This window comes from Alligator sinensis, unplaced genomic scaffold (genome assembly GCF_000455745.1).
Source record: "Alligator sinensis unplaced genomic scaffold, ASM45574v1 scaffold1218_1, whole genome shotgun sequence".
Classification (NCBI taxonomy): Eukaryota; Metazoa; Chordata; order Crocodylia; family Alligatoridae; genus Alligator; species Alligator sinensis.
This window is the reverse complement of record NW_005842619.1, coordinates 580,499-594,008: the sequence shown is the minus strand read 5'-3', so window position 1 is coordinate 594,008 and position 13,510 is coordinate 580,499. Positions and strand designations below refer to the sequence as shown.

General features: G+C 64.7%; 2 protein-coding genes across 7 annotated transcripts in view; one reads left to right on the top strand and one right to left on the bottom strand.

Annotated features, from left to right (window-relative positions):
- The window catches only part of MOV10 (Mov10 RISC complex RNA helicase), a 9,473-nt gene extending 1,305 nt beyond the window's left edge, over positions 1-8,168 (top strand). Inside the window, exons 2-22 of the mRNA XM_025215051.1 lie at positions 1-18; positions 327-451; positions 1,108-1,346; positions 2,154-2,394; positions 2,868-2,990; positions 3,239-3,401; positions 3,489-3,643; positions 3,754-3,930; positions 4,009-4,156; positions 4,254-4,415; positions 4,546-4,649; positions 4,727-4,824; positions 4,975-5,094; positions 5,214-5,316; positions 5,448-5,565; positions 5,654-5,845; positions 6,066-6,140; positions 6,496-6,621; positions 7,146-7,234; positions 7,340-7,461; positions 7,603-8,168. The exon at positions 1-18 is cut by the window's left edge and continues 67 nt beyond it. Coding sequence (XP_025070836.1) covers positions 1-18; positions 327-451; positions 1,108-1,346; positions 2,154-2,394; positions 2,868-2,990; positions 3,239-3,401; positions 3,489-3,643; positions 3,754-3,930; positions 4,009-4,156; positions 4,254-4,415; positions 4,546-4,649; positions 4,727-4,824; positions 4,975-5,094; positions 5,214-5,316; positions 5,448-5,565; positions 5,654-5,845; positions 6,066-6,140; positions 6,496-6,621; positions 7,146-7,234; positions 7,340-7,461; positions 7,603-7,667 — 2,763 coding nt within the window. The 3' untranslated portion in view covers positions 7,668-8,168. The remainder of the gene's footprint in view (positions 19-326; positions 452-1,107; positions 1,347-2,153; positions 2,395-2,867; positions 2,991-3,238; positions 3,402-3,488; positions 3,644-3,753; positions 3,931-4,008; positions 4,157-4,253; positions 4,416-4,545; positions 4,650-4,726; positions 4,825-4,974; positions 5,095-5,213; positions 5,317-5,447; positions 5,566-5,653; positions 5,846-6,065; positions 6,141-6,495; positions 6,622-7,145; positions 7,235-7,339; positions 7,462-7,602) is intronic.
- A 945-nt stretch (positions 8,169-9,113) lies between these two features.
- The window catches only part of RHOC (ras homolog family member C), a 21,819-nt gene continuing 17,422 nt past the window's right edge, over positions 9,114-13,510 (bottom strand). For all 6 annotated transcript variants that reach the window (XM_025215059.1, XM_006033295.3, XM_014524508.2 and 3 more), the window contains exons 2-5: positions 11,297-11,454; positions 10,836-10,956; positions 10,102-10,232; positions 9,114-9,868 (exon numbers count right to left, since the gene is read on the bottom strand). In XM_025215059.1, the coding sequence (XP_025070844.1) occupies positions 9,695-9,868; positions 10,102-10,232; positions 10,836-10,956; positions 11,297-11,454 (584 nt within the window). In that variant the 3' untranslated portion in view covers positions 9,114-9,694. The remainder of the gene's footprint in view (positions 9,869-10,101; positions 10,233-10,835; positions 10,957-11,296; positions 11,455-13,510) is intronic.

The window sequence follows — 13,510 nt, the reverse complement described above, 5'->3', positions numbered from 1 at the left end:
TTTGTGCGCTTTGGCAAGGTAGGTGGGCGCAGGGCCTGGCTCCTGCAGCTGTGACGCGGGGCGAGGCTCCTGGGGTACCCTCTCATGGGAGCCAGTGGTTGCCGCCCCCTCGTGCTGCCCAGCCACTGCGACGTTGGTCACGGCAGCCCCGGCTCCTAAATGCTTTGGGCTGGTTTGATGCCACAGCAGGGCTCTGGCTGCTTGGTCAGCCCTGATGCCCCTGGCAGGCACCGTCCACCCCAGCAGGAGTGGGTGGTCATGCCCCGAGGTCCCTGCAGCCGGCTCCTCCCCGCGGCCCGGGCCCTGACGCTCCACGTCTTCTGCAGGTGAAAAAGACGGTGGTGGTCGCAGACATGTACCGGAGGCCTCAGCCCAAAGCTGGTGATCAGCCCACTGCAGACCAGACACCCGGCCCTAGCCAGGGTACCCGCAGAGGGCGGGCCAGGGACAGGTACACCCCGCCTCACCCCAATCCCAGCAGTGGCATGGAGAACATGGGACCTGCCCTGGACCAGGTCGTGCCCAGTTCCCTGTGTCGCTCCGCGGTGGAGAGAGGAGGCTGCAGAGGAGAGCGACTGGGTCTGAGCAGGGCTTTTCCCTGCTCCTGTCATGCTCACAGCCTCTGGTATTTTGGGTCCAGGAAGCTGCTTAAGAGGTCATGCCAAGGATGCGTCCAGCCTTGGTTGGAATCTGGCTGAACTCTTGGCTCCTGCCACGTCTGGTGGCGCCGAGTCCCACCCTTTGTGGCACACGGACGGGAAAAGAGCTTGCTGGTGTTAGTTTTACACTGATGACTGTGATGCCTCCTTGTCTGGGGCAGGCGATAAGCATGAGCCTGGCAGCCCAGAGCCTTCCCCGGCAGGGCATGGCACCTTCAGCCCACGCAGCACTCCTGCGGTCTCCTCCGTGCAGCCGGGCTTGCAGCGAGCAGGAGGGCTGGGAGCCCTGGGCCAGGTCCTGCCGGGGCCAGGCTGGATCCCACTGAAATTGGGAGGAGTTTTGCATAAGGTGTTTGCAGGATCTGGCCCCATGGGCAGGTGGGCAAACCCCATTCTCTGCAGCAAACCCCACCCGGTCCAAGCACCTGATGCCCCTGTCCACCCGCAGGGCCGAGTTCATCAGCACCAAGCATGGGGTGAAGGTGGTCTCTGAGCACGACCAGGGCAACGGCCGCATCCGTTTTGCTGTCACCCGCAATGTGCCCACGACGGTCACAATCCAGGTGCAGAACAAGGGCACAGGGCCTGTCACACTCCTGCGGTGCCGGCCACTGCGGCGCCAGCGGGAACTCAAGATTCACGACACGCAAAAAGTGACCCGTGGCCGGAGCCTGCTGTTGGCACCAGGTACTTGGGTACCGCTCCCCCAGGCTGGGCAGCTACCCCTGCTCCCACCCCCTGCCCAGAGGGGCAGCAATGGGGCTGCTTGCACCCCTCTGCAAGCCCTGCTGTCTGCCCAGTTTGCTGCAGTGCCTCAGGCATGCTGCATGCATGGAGCACAGCTCCGCCTGGCTGGGTACTGCAGACCCAGCACCAGCAAAATCAGGGCTGGGGGGCCCTTCAGGCCATCCTGTGCACCCCCCGCCCCCTCCCAACATAGCCCAGGCCAAGCCCAAAGACTCAGGATGGGGTACGCCCGTGCTCAAGACTAACACGTGCAGAGAGCAGGCAGGGCCGCGTGCCCACATCCCCTGCTATAGCCGGGGGTTGATGAGTGCGTTTGCTGGCCGTGCTCTGGGCTGTAGAGGAAGGAGGGAAACCCCGGTCCAACCTGGGCAGAAATTCTTCCCTGACCCAAAGCTGGCCTTGGCACGAGAGCAAGAGGCATCGGCCTGGTGCCAGAGGGGTCTCTGCTCCCAGGGTCCGGCTCCAGCAGGGCCAAGCATGGATGCTTTGCGGGAAAGGAAACCCTAGGAGCCCAAGCATGGAGCTGGGGTGGGGTGCAGCCCAGCGCAGGCTGGAGGGATGGATTTGGTGACAAGCGCTCGGTGTAGAGCTATGTCGAGGGCAGCGCGTGCATGTCCGAGCTGCTGGATCTGGCCCTGGAGGAGGAACCTGGCCCCGTGCTTGCTCTCTGCCCCAAGCAACGACCCCTGTTCCCTGCCGGGGGGGACCGGCACAGGCGGTCTGGTCTCACTGCTCCCTGTGCCGCAGGTAACACCCACCTGATCGAGGTGCGGTGCCTGACCCAGGACTACGGCTACTTCCCCGTTACGCTGCTGTTTGAGTTCACGGCCGACGAGACCGGCCCCTTCTCCATCGGGCGCTTCGTGTCAGCCGTGGCCAACAGCCGGCTGGCGGAGGAGCTGGGGCGCACGGTGCCCTACACGCCGTACCAGGACGGGCTGCAGAAGCCCCTCATAGTTCTCACGGAGGAGGGTGTCCCACCCGACAGGTACAGATGTGCTCGCTCAGCCCCTACTCCCTTGTTGGCCCGCGGGCTGGTTACCCCGGCACGGCCCAGCACCCTGGACGTGGCACAAGCCAACCCCCCGTGCAAATAGCATTGACTTCCAGCAGCTCAAAGAGACTTTGAGGCCCCAAGTTTGCTCCCTGTGGAAGTGTGGCCAAGTCCCCTCAGCTCCTCCTGGCCTGGGGGAGGCAGCCAGCTCCGCACTGCACCCCCATGCTGCTCACGTGGGTGCCCAGCTCGCCGGGCAGGAGCACGCACTCTGTGGGGTGCGAGGCAGTGCCCGCAGGCCTGAGCATCTTGGGCTGTGTGCGTGCAAGCCAGAATGGGCACGGGGCAGCTTGAGCTCCCTGCAGGCTGCTCCCAGGCACCCCGTGCCCGGCCCTGGTGGATGATGGCACAGAGCACGCGTGCACCAGCCCTAGCCCATTCCTGCAATGTCCCCTTCATCCCTGCAGCTCCCAGCACTCTGATCTGGAGCAGGACATCCGGCTGCCCCAGTGCAACTACCCACAGAGCCTAAAGGACGCGATCCGGCACGTGCCTGGCACTGGCACCAACAATGAGTGGGCCAACCTGCGGTGAGCACCCCTGTCCCACGGGTCCCCGCGCCTCTCTCCTGCTCCCCACGTCCACCAGGCTGCTCGGGAATTGCACGCCCAGCTCCTATTTCCCCAGAGCCTGGCATCACTGTACTGAGTTGTCTAGGCCCCGTGAGCCAGGGCCATGAGAGCAAGCAGGGCGCGTGCCCGGCTCCGGTCCCAGCTGGGTGGGTCCCTGCTGGGTACAGGCGGGTCCTGGGTGAAGCCGTGGCTGGCACTGCCCACAGGTCCTCCTTGGAGGCGTCCCTGCAATTTGAGAATTACACGGAGAAGTTTCAGCTGCTGCTACACCTCGAGGAGGTGCAGATGGAGGTCGACATCCGGCGCTACGACCTGCGGGGCACTCCGATGGTGCACGACTCGGACAACAGGCGGCTGCTGGTCCTGAAGGTGAGAGCTGGGGCCAGGGAGGAAGGGCACGGGCTGCCCAGTGCAGCTGGGGGTGCATCCCTGTCCCCAACCGAGCTGTTCTCTCAGGTGCCCGGCGTGGCTGAGAACCGCCCCTCTGTGCTGAGGGGCGACCACTTGTTCGCGACGCTGAGCAGCGAGCGTGGCCGCCGCGGGCTGGTGCAGTACAAGGGCTACGTGCACCGTGTGGAGCTGGAGCGCGTCAAGCTGGGTTTCTCCAAGGGGTGAGTTGCGTCCGGCCCTATCTGTCACACCGAGGGGCTCGGGCCAAACCAGGCCCCTGGGGTGCAGGGGGCTGAGGCAGAGCGGGGTGCTCAGCTCTACCCCCTTCCAGCCTGCTGGATATCTTTCTGAACAACCTGCTCTTCGACGTGACCTTCACCTTCAACCGGCTGCCCCTGCGGGTGCAGCACCGGGCCGTACAGCTGGCCACAAAGCAAGGCCTGAAGGACATCCTCTTCCCCTCCTCCTCTGCTGAGATGTCCTTCCTGGAGGACGGTGCCCAGCTGCGGTGAGTGGCCGGGCTGGGCGCGGCGGGGGGGAAGCGGGGCTCCCGCAGCATGGCTCAGCCCTGCCGCCCTCCTCGCAGCCTCTTCGACCGGAGCCTGGAAAGCAACAAGGAGCAATGCGAGGCTGTGAGGGGCATCGTGTCGGGGCTGTCCAGGCCCGCGCCCTACCTCATCTTTGGGCCGCCAGGGACAGGCAAGACGGTCACCATGGTGGAGGCCATCAAGCAGGTGAGGGGAGCAGGACGGGGCTCGGAGCTGGATTTTGCCCCCTCCCTGCCTATCTCCATGGCTGTGCTCATGCCTCCCTCTCTCCTCCTGTGCCCAGGTGCTGGACCGCATCAAGGGGTCGCACGTGCTGGCCTGTGCGCCCTCCAACAGCGCCGCCGACCTGCTCTGCCAGCGCCTGCTCCAGCACCGGGACGCGCGGGAGATCTACAGGCTCAACGCCAGCAGCCGGGACTACAGCCAGGTGCCCGCGGCCATCAAGGTAGGTGCATGCCCATCCCGGCTCCTGGGGATGCCCAGGGGCCACCAGGCCAGCTGGCACTACCTGCAGTGAGCAATGCCCTGGGGGATGCGGCTGCGTGCCCTGCCTCAAGGCTCGTGGTTGTTCCCAGCCCTGCTGCAACTGGGACGCGGCGCAGGGGTCCTACGTGTACCCTGGCCGGGACGAGCTGCAACGCTACAGGGTCCTCGTCACCACGCTGGTCACTGCAGGGAGGTAGGATGGGCACGAATGGTGCGGGGGCCGGGATGGGGAGTCCAGCACGGCAGTTGCTCATGCGGGTGTCCCTCCAGGCTGGTCTCGGCGGCGTTCCCTCCGGGCCACTTCTCCCACGTTTTCATTGACGAGTGTGGTCACGCCGTGGAGCCGGAAAGCGTGACCGCTGTCGCAGGTGAGTAGCGCCAGGTGCCCCTGCCCTGGCTCTGCCGCCTCCCCTCGGCCCCAGCACCCGTGTCTCGGCAGCCCTGGACACGCACGGGACATTTGGGGGCCGGCGCTAGGTAGGGCTCTCCCGCCGCTCCCACCCCCTTCCTCTGCCCAGGTATGCTGAGCGTGATGGACCAGGACACCAACCCTGGTGGTGGGCAGCTGGTGCTGGCAGGGGACCCCAAGCAGCTGGGCCCCATTTTGAGGTCCCCGCTGGCCATCGAGCACGGCTTGGGTGAGTGCAGAACCCGGCAGGGACAGCCCGGTGCCCGCGTTGCATTGCCTCGCCCCGCCGGTGCTGCAGCTGGACCCCACGGGGGGCTCGTGGCTGAGGGCGGTCGCTGTGTCCCGCAGGCGTCTCACTGCTGGAGCGGCTCATGCACCACAACTCGCTGTACCAGAAGGCAGGCGGGAGCTACAGATCCCAGTTCGTCACCAAGCTGCTGAGGAACTACAGGTGCAGAGGCCGGGGCGGGCAGGGGGTCCCCGAGGGCTTCAGCCTTGACGCCTCCAGGCCGCGTCCCCTGGTGCTGCCTGAGCTGTGGGGAGCAGCCCTGCGCCCCATGCAAATGCCTTGCTGCCCCCCAGGTCCCACGCCGCCATCTTCGAGATCCCCAACGAGCTGTTCTACGAGGGGGAACTGCAGGAGCACGCTGACCGCGGCATCACCCACTCCTACTGTGCCTGGCCGGAGCTGCCCAAGCAGGTGGGGCCCAGCCTGGCCAGGCCCTTGCCCCCCAGGCCCTGCCAGGCGGTCCCCGGGTCTGACCCTGCCCCATCCTGCCCCGCTCCAGGGCTTCCCCATCATCTTCCATGGGGTCCAAGGGGAGGACCAGCGGGAGGAGAAGAGCCCCTCCTTCTTCAACGTGGCCGAGATTGACACCGTGGTCACCTACCTCAAGAAGCTACTGAAGAGCCAGGCCAAGAAGGGCGTCCCCCGCATCTCACCCAAGGACATCGGCATCATCTCCCCGTACAGGAAGCAGGTGAGAGGCTGCAGGGTGACAGCCCCCCACAGCCAGGGCGTATGTCCCAGCCAGGCTGTGCTGCCCAGGAGCCCCTCGCTGCACGCACGGACTGGCACAAGGTGCCAAGACCTGAAGCAGGAGGACGGCCCCGAGCACAGCGGGGATCTCATCCTCTCTCCACCTCTCCACCTCTCTCCACCTCTCTCATCCTCATCCTCTCTCCACCTCTCCATGCCAGGTGGAGAAGATCCGCAAGGCCATCACCAGCCTGGACCGGGAGCTGAAGGCACTGCCAGACATCCAGGAGCTGAAGGTGGGTCTGGAGGGGCAGAAGATGCCAGGGCACCCAGCTCCTCACTCCCCTGGGGTCTCCGCAGTGATAGCTGCACCAGGAACCAGGCTGTGCCTGGAGGGGCATCTCCTATGCCAGCCTGGCACCCTTGCCCACACCAGCTCTAAGACCCAGTGCTCAGACAGCCTGGAGAGGGTGGTTACTGGTCTGCACTCAACATCCCCACCCCCTTGCTTCCTTCCCTGCGGCATCCTGGACCCCCCCAGCACCCCCAAATCTCCCCTTGCTGCAACGTGGGAGGCAGCCCGAGCAGAGGGAGGGCCCAGGAGAGGCTGTCTGGGGGTCTCCGCTGCCTCAGCCCCGGGTGCACCCCCAGGTCGGCTCCGTGGAGGAGTTCCAGGGCCAGGAGCGGCGCGTGATCCTCGTCTCCACCGTGCGCAGCTATAGCGAGTACCTGGACATGGACGAGCAGTTCAAGCTTGGCTTCCTCAAGAGCCCCGAGGTGAGCAAGGGGCTCCGCTCCGCCACCCCTGCCCTGCCCCGAGGTGGGGGCCTTCCTCCAGGGAAAGGTCTCCGTTGCCCCGGGCTGGGGACAGCTACCGAGGGGCCAAAACTAAGCAGAAGCCTCCATGGCACAGCCCTGAGCTGCTCCCAAGCGCTGCACCTCCTCCTGGCATCCAGCTGTGGGGTAACTGGGGACAGCTGTGGCAAGCGCCCTTCCGTAACCCCTTCCTCTCTGTAACGGAGCCCAGAGGGCTGGGAGCATGCAGCTGTCCACAAAGGCACACACTCTTCTGCCCGGTGCGAGCCACAGCTCTTGCCAGTGCCTGCATCTCAGGCTGGGGATGGGCAGCCCTTGGTCCCTTGTTCCCAGCACTGCCCCAGGCATGAGGGCTGGGGAGCCAGGCGCCAGCACTGGTGCTGTCCCTGCACTGTGCACCCTGCTCCCAGACCACTTGGGTCCAGCTGGGTCACGGGCAGGACCGGGGGTCATGGATGGACCTCACACCTAGCCTCTCTGTCCAGAGGTTCAATGTGGCTGTCACCAGGGCCAAAGCTCTCTTGATCATCGTGGGCAACCCGATGGTCCTCAGCAAGGACCCGCACTGGTCCAGGTGAGGCACGGCCCGCGTCCTGCCCCGCTCTCCTGAGAGGCATCGCCCTCGTACGGAGTGGCTGCGCCGGCCCCTGCTAACGTGCCCTCGTCCCCACGTGGCCAGGTTCCTGCAGTACTGCCTGTCGGGACAGGGCTACACGGGCTACCCGTACAGTGAGGACGCCGTGGACGACGCTGCCCTGGCCGACGATCTCGGCGCCCTCAACCTGAGTGAGCAGCCAGCAGGTAGAGACCACGCAGGCACGGACCCCCTACCCCAGCTGCGGGGAACGGTGTGGGATGGGGGCTCGGGAGGAGCGGGGCTGCCGGGCACCCCACTGCCCCGGCCAGGGGCTCCCTGCTCACTGCCTGTCCCTGTCCCTGCAGGAGCCCAAGCAAGGGAGAGCCACCTCCAGCAGCAAGTGGAGCCGATGTGGAGACACGAGCACTGAGTGCTGCATCCGTGTCCTTTGCCTCCTGGCCCCTCGTGTCTGCCTGGCTCTGCTCCTTCCCCCGTCCTGCCCCCTGTGCTGGGCGGAGGACAAAGAGCAGCGCCGGGGCCGCTGGGCCGGCCACTTTGCACAGTGCGCTTCTACCTCATGGTCTCCGGGTTGGCATGTCTCTCTCTCTCCCCCACCTCCTCCCTTTTCGATGACTAAGCCCCACTCCGTGCTTGCTGAAATGGAAATTGCTTTGGCGAATGGAAATGGAGCAGAGAGAAGAGACCTCCCTGGCTGAGGACTGCGACTTACACCCCAGGAAGCCAGCCCATCTCCCCTGGGCCGGGACGCAGCCCGGAGCTCTTCTTCCCATGGGGTGTCTCAACCTCACACTGGGTCCCTGCACACCGAGCAGCTGCTAGCTAGCACACCGGGTCCTGCTTCCACCAGCTCTGGGGAAAACCCAAGGTGCCTGTCTTAGTCTTATTCAGTTACTTTTCTGAACTAAAGTTTTGCAGAAAAACTCCTTGTGTCCTGCATAATTCTACGGGCAGAGATGTGGGAGGAAGGGGCACACCCAGGCAAGGGTTGCGGGGAGAGAAGGCAGGGCCTAGTGTCACCTGCTCCCCAGTAGAGACCTAGTAGATCTGCTCCCTGCTCGTAGACTCTTCCTATGGCTGGCTGGGCTCCAGCAGCTCTTTTGCAGAGCTGCCTCATCCCTTGTGTGGGACCTGCCAGCCCAGGGCTGAGGGGACCCTGCTGCAAACTGCCCAATGCAGCAACCTCCATGTCCTGTCCCCAGCTATTTTGCTCACCGGGGCAAGGAGGAGATGCCTGTTCAGGGCTAGTTCTCACGATGCCCAGGCTGAGAGCAGCACCTAGAGCACAGGGCTGCGGGGAAGGGGGCAGATCACACCATTAGGTGAAGGCCCCGGCTCCACAGCCCAAGGAAGGCAGGGAGTCAGGCTCACGGGCACTTTACCCAAGCAGGCAGGAGGCAGCTTGAGCCCAGCATGGAGGGATTTCATGCCATGTGAAGGAACTGGGTTTGCCTAGCGCAGAAGACTGGCTTTGTCTCCAGAAATAAGACAGAACGAGGGAAAGGGCTGAATTGTCTTTCCTGTGGCTTCTGGTGCAGGCTGCAATGTGACCGGGCTGCTTCAGCAACTCTCCCTGCCCAGCGAGGGGCAAGGACATCCCACTGGCACTGTACTGTGCCCTGTGCTCAGCTAAGGGGCCGATGCCTGGGTTCTGACCCTAGCGAGCCGCTCCCCCACGCAGCAGGCAGCCCATGCCCAATTGCCCCAGTCTGCCCCTGCACTACGAGCAGAAGGGGATGGGAAGTGTGCATGCCTGGGGCGGAAGAGATGCACGAGCCCCTGTGTCAGTGCAAAAGCAGAAGCTCATGCTGCTCCCCACACCCAGACAGGGTCCACATGCAAGGAAGGAGCCAGCCTGGGGTGTGATAAGGCCTTTCTTTATTGAGCGAGGACAGGAGGAGATGGCGCTGCCGCCACGCGGGGCTGTGAGGAGCACAGCGGAGGGCATCTCGGGCAGGGCTGGAGCAAATCCATACAAAATGCTGGTGTGTGCACATGAGCTGTGCCCCTCAGTCAGTCCCACAGACCAGGAGCAGCTGGATGCTGGGCTCGGAGACAGGGCAGGAGTGCAGGGAATGCACCCAGGATGGGGACAGGGACAGGGCCAGCCACAGGTCAGAAGACCCAGAGCCAGTGTCTGCTCAAACAGCGATTCAGTCCCCCAGGGCCAGGGGCACGGAGAGGAGCACGAACCAGGACCGCAGAGCACCCTGCATGGTCCGTACCCAGAGACACCTACACAAGAGAGTCCCAGAGACAGCCAGCCCGCCCCTCTTCGCCCAGGACCAGCTGGGGGCTCCCGGGGACCGTTCCTGTGCGGTGGGTGCAGAGCATGAAATGCCAACTCTAGACATCACCAGCCCTGGCAGCGCCCTTGCCCCCGGCCGGCGTGGGGTGGGGGCAGGGGAGACGGACGCGGCCCGGAGGACAAGTGCGGGCTCACAGCAGCGGGCAGCCTCTGCGCTTCTTGTTCTTGCGCACCTGCAGCCCGGCGCGCGTGGCCATCTCGAACACCTCCCGCACGCCCTCCTTCGTCTTGGCCGAGCACTCCAAGTACCCGAAGGCATTGATCCGGTTCGCCATGTCCCGCCCTTCCTCCGGCTTCACCGGCTCCTGGCACGGAAAAGCAAGGAAAGGTGAGGACGCACAGCCACAGCAGCTCTGGAAATGCTCCAGCACCCCGCATCTCCCTGGCTAGGCTCCCACCCAACCCAGGCAGCAGGCCTGGAAGCTGCCGTATGCACCAGGTTGGACCAGACGCCACGCATGGGCAGCACCCAGGGCCTCGGGGGACGGGGCAGGTGCCCCAGTCCAGAGGCATAGCCTGGGATTTCCCCTCCCCGTACCTGCTTCATCTTGGCGAGCTCACGCCGTGTGTGGTCGTCGTTGCGCAGGTCCTTCTTGTTGCCCACCAGGATGATGGGCACGTTGGGGCAGAAGTGCTTCACCTCCGGGGTCCACTTCTCAGGGATATTTTCTGCAAGAGAAGGAGTCGCACACACTCAGGGGCAGGCCGGGCTGGGACTGTCAGCTTCCCACGTGCACTGCCTGAGAGCCAGCGAGCTGCACGGGGCAGGCAGTGGATGCAATGGTAGCCTGGTGCATACGCCCGCGATGCAGGTGATCCTGCTCGGCTGCAGCCTCAAGCACACACTGTGCTCTTCCCCGGCCGGATCAGGAATGTGACTGAAACCAGTTGGGCAAGCCGGGCTGGCAACACCAGCCCGGGCAGGGCACAGCTGTGGCCAGGGCTGGGGGAGGAGGCATAGCCACGAGGCCCGAGTCTCATGCACACTGCCCAGCCACGGCTGTGTCCTCTGCCAGGACGCATCCCGTCCTCGTGGGACGGGACGGGACCAGCAGTGCTGAGGGGCACGAGGGATGAGTGGGGAGCAGCAGCAATCCCGGCTGCGGCCAAGGCTGCTGGCCGGGCACCAAAGCAGCCCTGAGAGCCCCTGGGTCAGAGCCCCACAGCCCTTGAAGTATCTGTAGGGCTGGTTTGTGACCAGGACTTTCCCCTCCCAAGGGATGTCCTGCCCCCCGCGAGCCTCTCCGTGCACCCCTGCCCCAGACGTCCTACCTAGGCTGTCCGGGCTGTCGAGAGAGAAGCACATGAGGATGACGTCCGTGTCCGGGTAGGAGAGGGGACGCAGCCTGTCGTAGTCCTCCTGCCCCGCTGTGTCCCAAAGAGCCAGCTCCACCTGGGAAGGCAGAGACCCCGGTGAGTCGCCCGCACCAGAGAAGCTCGTCCAAGCTGGGCACACACCTTCCCCAGGAGCACGACAGGCTGGGCACCGCTGCCCCACATCACCCGGCTAGGAAGCAGCGATGCTCCCATGCAGCCCACCTGCCCCGAGTGCCCAGGACACGACCCCTGCCCACTCCCTGCTCCGGAGCCCGAGGACAAGGTGAGCAGCAGGTCCCGGAGCAGGGTCACAGGGTTTATTAATGTCACAGGCACAAGCACCCATGGCTGGACCGGCAGTTTTCTGGGCTATGCAAGAGAGAAACTAGAGTGCCCCGACGCCACGCAGATGGTACCTGCTTTCCATCGACTTCAATGTCCGCAATGTAGTTCTCAAAGACGGTGGGCACATAGACCTCGGGGAACTGGTCCTTGCTGAACACGATCAGCAGGCAGGTCTTCCCGCAGGCCCCGTCGCCCACGATCACCAGCTTCTTCCGGATGGCTGCCATGGCTGCCGGGACAAGAGCAAGGAGACAGGTGAGCCACGCGCTGCAGGGAGGCAGCTGTCCTGGACCCCCAAGGGCCACACCGAGCCCCAGCCAGACTGACAAGGCAGTTACCGAAATGCAGGAGCCCCGGCCCCGCCTGCCCACACCCCAAAACTGCAGTCACCCTGGTTTTAGCATGCGCTGGGTGCACACGGGTACAGCGACTAGCTCTCGGGGATGCGCCGCTCTCCAGGGCAGCAGCACGGCTGACTGCCAGCAAAGTTTGATTTATCGAGTCCGCAGAAGCACCCAGACCCACGCAGACCATCGTCCCACCCATCCACAGCCACCGCACCCAGCAGGCGAGGCCCCGTGCCAAGAACCATCCAGAGGAGCTGTGAGCAAGGGGACGCGTTCAAGGACGGAGTCGGGGAAGCCGAGGAGGGAGGGGACGCAGCTCGGGGTCCAGAGGACGCATCCCACACCGAAAGGAAGCACCGAGAAGCCCAGCCCAGCCCATCCCGATGTCAGATGCATCCAGGGACACGTATGCGGTGCTCTCACACACACTGCCTGCAACCACCGCTCCAGGCCAGGTTCGGGAGTGTGGGGCAGCGGCCGTATCAACACCCCAAAGAGCTCGTGCCTCGGTCACCCATCCAAAGGGGGAGAAAATGGAGCAGCAGCATCTGCTCCCCCACCACGGCTATCAGAGCCACAGCAGGAACCGGCCCATTTCCCACTATCCTGCACCCGGGTTGCATCCCCAGGGTCCGATCAGACGAACCCGTGTGAATGGCCAGCAGCTTCCCGTTTTGCCAGGGAACTCTCTCCTGGTGGGAGGCCAGCTGCCTGGCACAACACGTGGCTAACGACCTCCCACCAAACCCATGCCAGGAGCTCCTCCCCAGGCCACGTGTCCCTGTGCATTGAGAATCACTCATTGCACAAGCGTCGCCGCGCCACGGGCTCACCTATCCCTTGCCAGCGACTCCAAGCCAGGCCTGCAGAGCCAATATCCAACCCTGGCACTTGAGGCAGAGGCCTCCAGCCCCAAGGCATCTGGATAATAGGCCCAAAATGAGCAAAGCCCATGGGTGCGTTTGCTCACAACAGACCAGGCAGGAGCCGCCTCTGCACCAGCTTGATGCTCGGCTAGACTGAAGGTGTCAGTACCGGCAATGTTATGTCCCTGCCCGAGACCAGGTAATTCCCCTGCCCTTCAAGTGCCTTCCTCTGTTCCTGTGGGGTTTCCTTCTACTTCTGGGGCAGAGCAAAGTCCTCCCAGGCTTGGTGATCCATCGCCTCCCTGCTTTCTCTCCGGGCCGTGCCAGCTCCACTGCCAAGCTCAGGCTCTCAGGTCCCCGGGGCATGCAGCCACTCACCCTTCAGAGACAAGCCTCGTGCTTTCACACGGTGCATTTACGGGCGCAGGAAGAATGAGGCCGGCAAGCACAGGGAGGCCGGGCTGCAAGAGACTCCCCGCTCCGAGCTCGCCTGGCGTCACTCGGCCCTGGGAACAAAGCACTCTTTGCTGCAGCATCGCCGCCTAGGCTCGCACTGGTACGGCCGGCGGGGAGCCCTGCCAGATCCCCCTCGGCCCAGAAAACCCTCCAGATGAAGCAGAGAGGCTCCTTCCAGCTCGCACTCGAAGGGGAGCTGGGCTCTCACCTCCCCATGACACAGAGCAAGGCGGCTGGACGGGAGACTCCCACGCCAGCACCGCGGGGCTGGACAAAGCAGGAGGGATGAGACGGGAGGGGACCACGCACCGTGGCGGGGCGTCGGGAGCTCCAGCAACCGGCGCCCATTGCTGAGCTGCAGGACTCCGATCCTAGGGCCCAGTCCCTCCCGCGATCCCACAGACCCCGCTGCAGGTTGTTGTGGGGAGACTCTCCCCCCTGCCAGGAGCCCAAGGCGGAAGGACAGCCCGTGGCAGGAGACACAGCCGCACCATGCCCCCCGGTTCGGAGCACAGCACGAGGCCTTTTGGGGGGAGCAATGCATGCAGAGCCACGTCTGTGGCACAACAGTCACCGAGGTGCCTCATTCACACCGCGGGCACAGGGGTGACACCGG